Source organism: Guillardia theta (assembly GCF_000315625.1).
Source record: "Guillardia theta CCMP2712 unplaced genomic scaffold GUITHscaffold_137, whole genome shotgun sequence".
NCBI classification, from domain to species: domain Eukaryota; class Cryptophyceae; order Pyrenomonadales; family Geminigeraceae; genus Guillardia; species Guillardia theta.
Window position 1 is genome coordinate 155,221 of NW_005434537.1, and position 2,035 is coordinate 157,255.

Genomic DNA, 2,035 nt, shown 5'->3' on the forward strand with positions numbered 1-2,035 from the left:
CTAAGTGTCCGGAGATTGGCCGGGGGCATGATCTCTCCGGGCGGCCGTGACCGGTCAGCGGACCGTGTCAGCAGGCCCGTGACATGTCAGCCGGCTGACAGGGGCCGTGACCCGGCTGACAGGCTCACCTGACCGGTCACGTGACACATCACGTGACCGAGACAAGACTTTTTTATATCGCAGATCCAAAAACCCATAGGACATTTCTCCCAGGGGGAAGAAAACCTCCCTTGACCCCCCTGTTTCTCGACGGATCCTGCCGGCCGGGCCCGTCAGTAGACCGACTGCAGCCTTCAGCCCCGCCTCAGACCCCCTGGAGGCCCGCCAGGAGGCTAAGTGTCCGGAGATTGGCCGGGGGTACTCCACTGCCCCGCTGCAGACAGCCGAAGGTTGCAGAAGGCAGAGCTCGTTGCAGATATAGTACGGGCCCAGTGTGAGGCTGTACTTGAGAGTGCATCGGTCGGCTCCATCCCCAAGCACCAACCCTGTGTTTCCAATCACCACCTGGCTGTCCTCGTGTATGAAATACAGGTCGGCATTGATCTGATTGCTATTGGGATGCAGCGGCATCAGTGGTGTGCGCACCATCTGGATGAGAGAATCCAGCCCCGTGAAGCAGAGGGCGAAGGAGATCCTTGCGGGCTGCAAGTTGCGGATGGCGGCGGTGATGCGCCTGCAGACGTTGCGCTGCACGGAGAGGGTGTTGTTCTCGCCGTCAGGGCGGAAGTTGCCGTAGATCTGCACCCCGTTGGAGCACTGGTTCCACGGCCCGTTGTTTCTGCCGCGGTTGAGGGTGAGCATTGCCGTGGGGACTTGGGAGAGCGGGAGGTAGAGGATGACCTGCAGTTGGAGCTTCTCGCGCACGTACTGCCAGTTGCGCAGGAGGGCGATCTCGTAGAAGAAGGTGCCCGAGGTCATGCTCTGCAGGGTGTCGAGGTCGGAGAGCTCTGTCTCGTGTTGCATCTCACGGCGCATCCTCTGTACGTGAGCGCGGATGGGCTCCCTGCAGGAGAGCGGGAGGCAGTGCTGCGAGAGCGGCCGACCTTGAGCGGATGAAGAAGGAGAACGACGAGCAATTGAAGAAGCTCTCGCCCGCGCGCGCAAATCGCAGGTCGCATATGGAAACCGAGATCGTGAAGCCTTATCCCAGGCCTACAGGAATGCAAGAGCAGAGCGATGACAAGAAGATTGAGCGGCTCCTTGCCGACCTCCAGCGCTTGAAGAGGAAGCACGATGCGCAGATGCAGGCTTCAGCGGCAAAGCCCATCGCAACCCCGTTTGTGAGCCGCTCCACGCGCCTCTCGACCGATGCCTACCGCAGCATGGTGCGTGCCTAGGGTAGTTTTTTAACGGTGTATTTAATGAAAAAGCACAAACATCGAGCTAGTCTCGCGGGATGAGGACGGTGCAGCTCCTCTTCTACAAGGCACAGCCGGACGACCCGCTGTTGAACCGCCTCGTATCCTGGTTCGACCCTCCCTACGTCCACGTCGAGATCCGCTTCGAGGACGGGATGGCGAGCTCGATCTTCGCGGGAGAGACGGTCTTCTTCCGGCAGCGCACGTTTGCCAACAAGCACCGCCTGTGTGTGGCACTGAGCCGTGCAAGGGAGAGGCTGGTCATCATCGGCAACGGAAACACGCTGCGCACCATCCCGGCGCTGCAATACGTGCAATCGATCGCGCTCGCAAGGTGTGTGTGATTTGATCGTGCGAAACCCTCCTGCAAATAAAGAGATACAGTCCCACCCTTTATTTAACCACCCGCATCGCATTCTCTGCGAAAAAAAAGATGAGCAGGGATGCCTGCATGGCCGAGAGCGACCATGACAAGGATCGACCCTACCGCATCATAGCAAAGGAGAGGAACAACGGTTACTTCGAGAGATGCATCGTAAACTGCACACCGGAGATTGCATTCGGCCCAGAAATGCAGTCCTACATCGAGAACCAGATCAACATGCCACGAAAGCAATGGATCTACGAGGTCATCGAGAACGAAAGGGAGCAGCAGAATGTGCTGCTCGACACCCCAG

The 2,035-nt window shown here is 58.9% G+C and overlaps 2 protein-coding genes across 2 annotated transcripts; one reads left to right on the forward strand and one right to left on the reverse strand.

Annotated features, from left to right (window-relative positions):
* Positions 1-272: 272 nt before the first annotated feature.
* GUITHDRAFT_118962 (hypothetical protein) lies at positions 273-975 on the reverse strand (the record flags this gene model as incomplete). The annotated part of the gene is made up of 2 exons (XM_005821840.1): positions 273-291; positions 362-975. The coding sequence occupies 2 exons, from the start codon at positions 973-975 to the stop codon at positions 273-275; spliced, it is 633 nt and encodes a 210-aa protein (XP_005821897.1).
* A 77-nt stretch (positions 976-1,052) lies between these two features.
* GUITHDRAFT_146908 (hypothetical protein) lies at positions 1,053-1,702 on the forward strand (the record flags this gene model as incomplete). The annotated part of the gene is made up of 2 exons (XM_005821841.1): positions 1,053-1,325; positions 1,412-1,702. The coding sequence occupies 2 exons, from the start codon at positions 1,053-1,055 to the stop codon at positions 1,700-1,702; spliced, it is 564 nt and encodes a 187-aa protein (XP_005821898.1).
* Between the last annotated feature and the right edge of the window lie 333 nt (positions 1,703-2,035).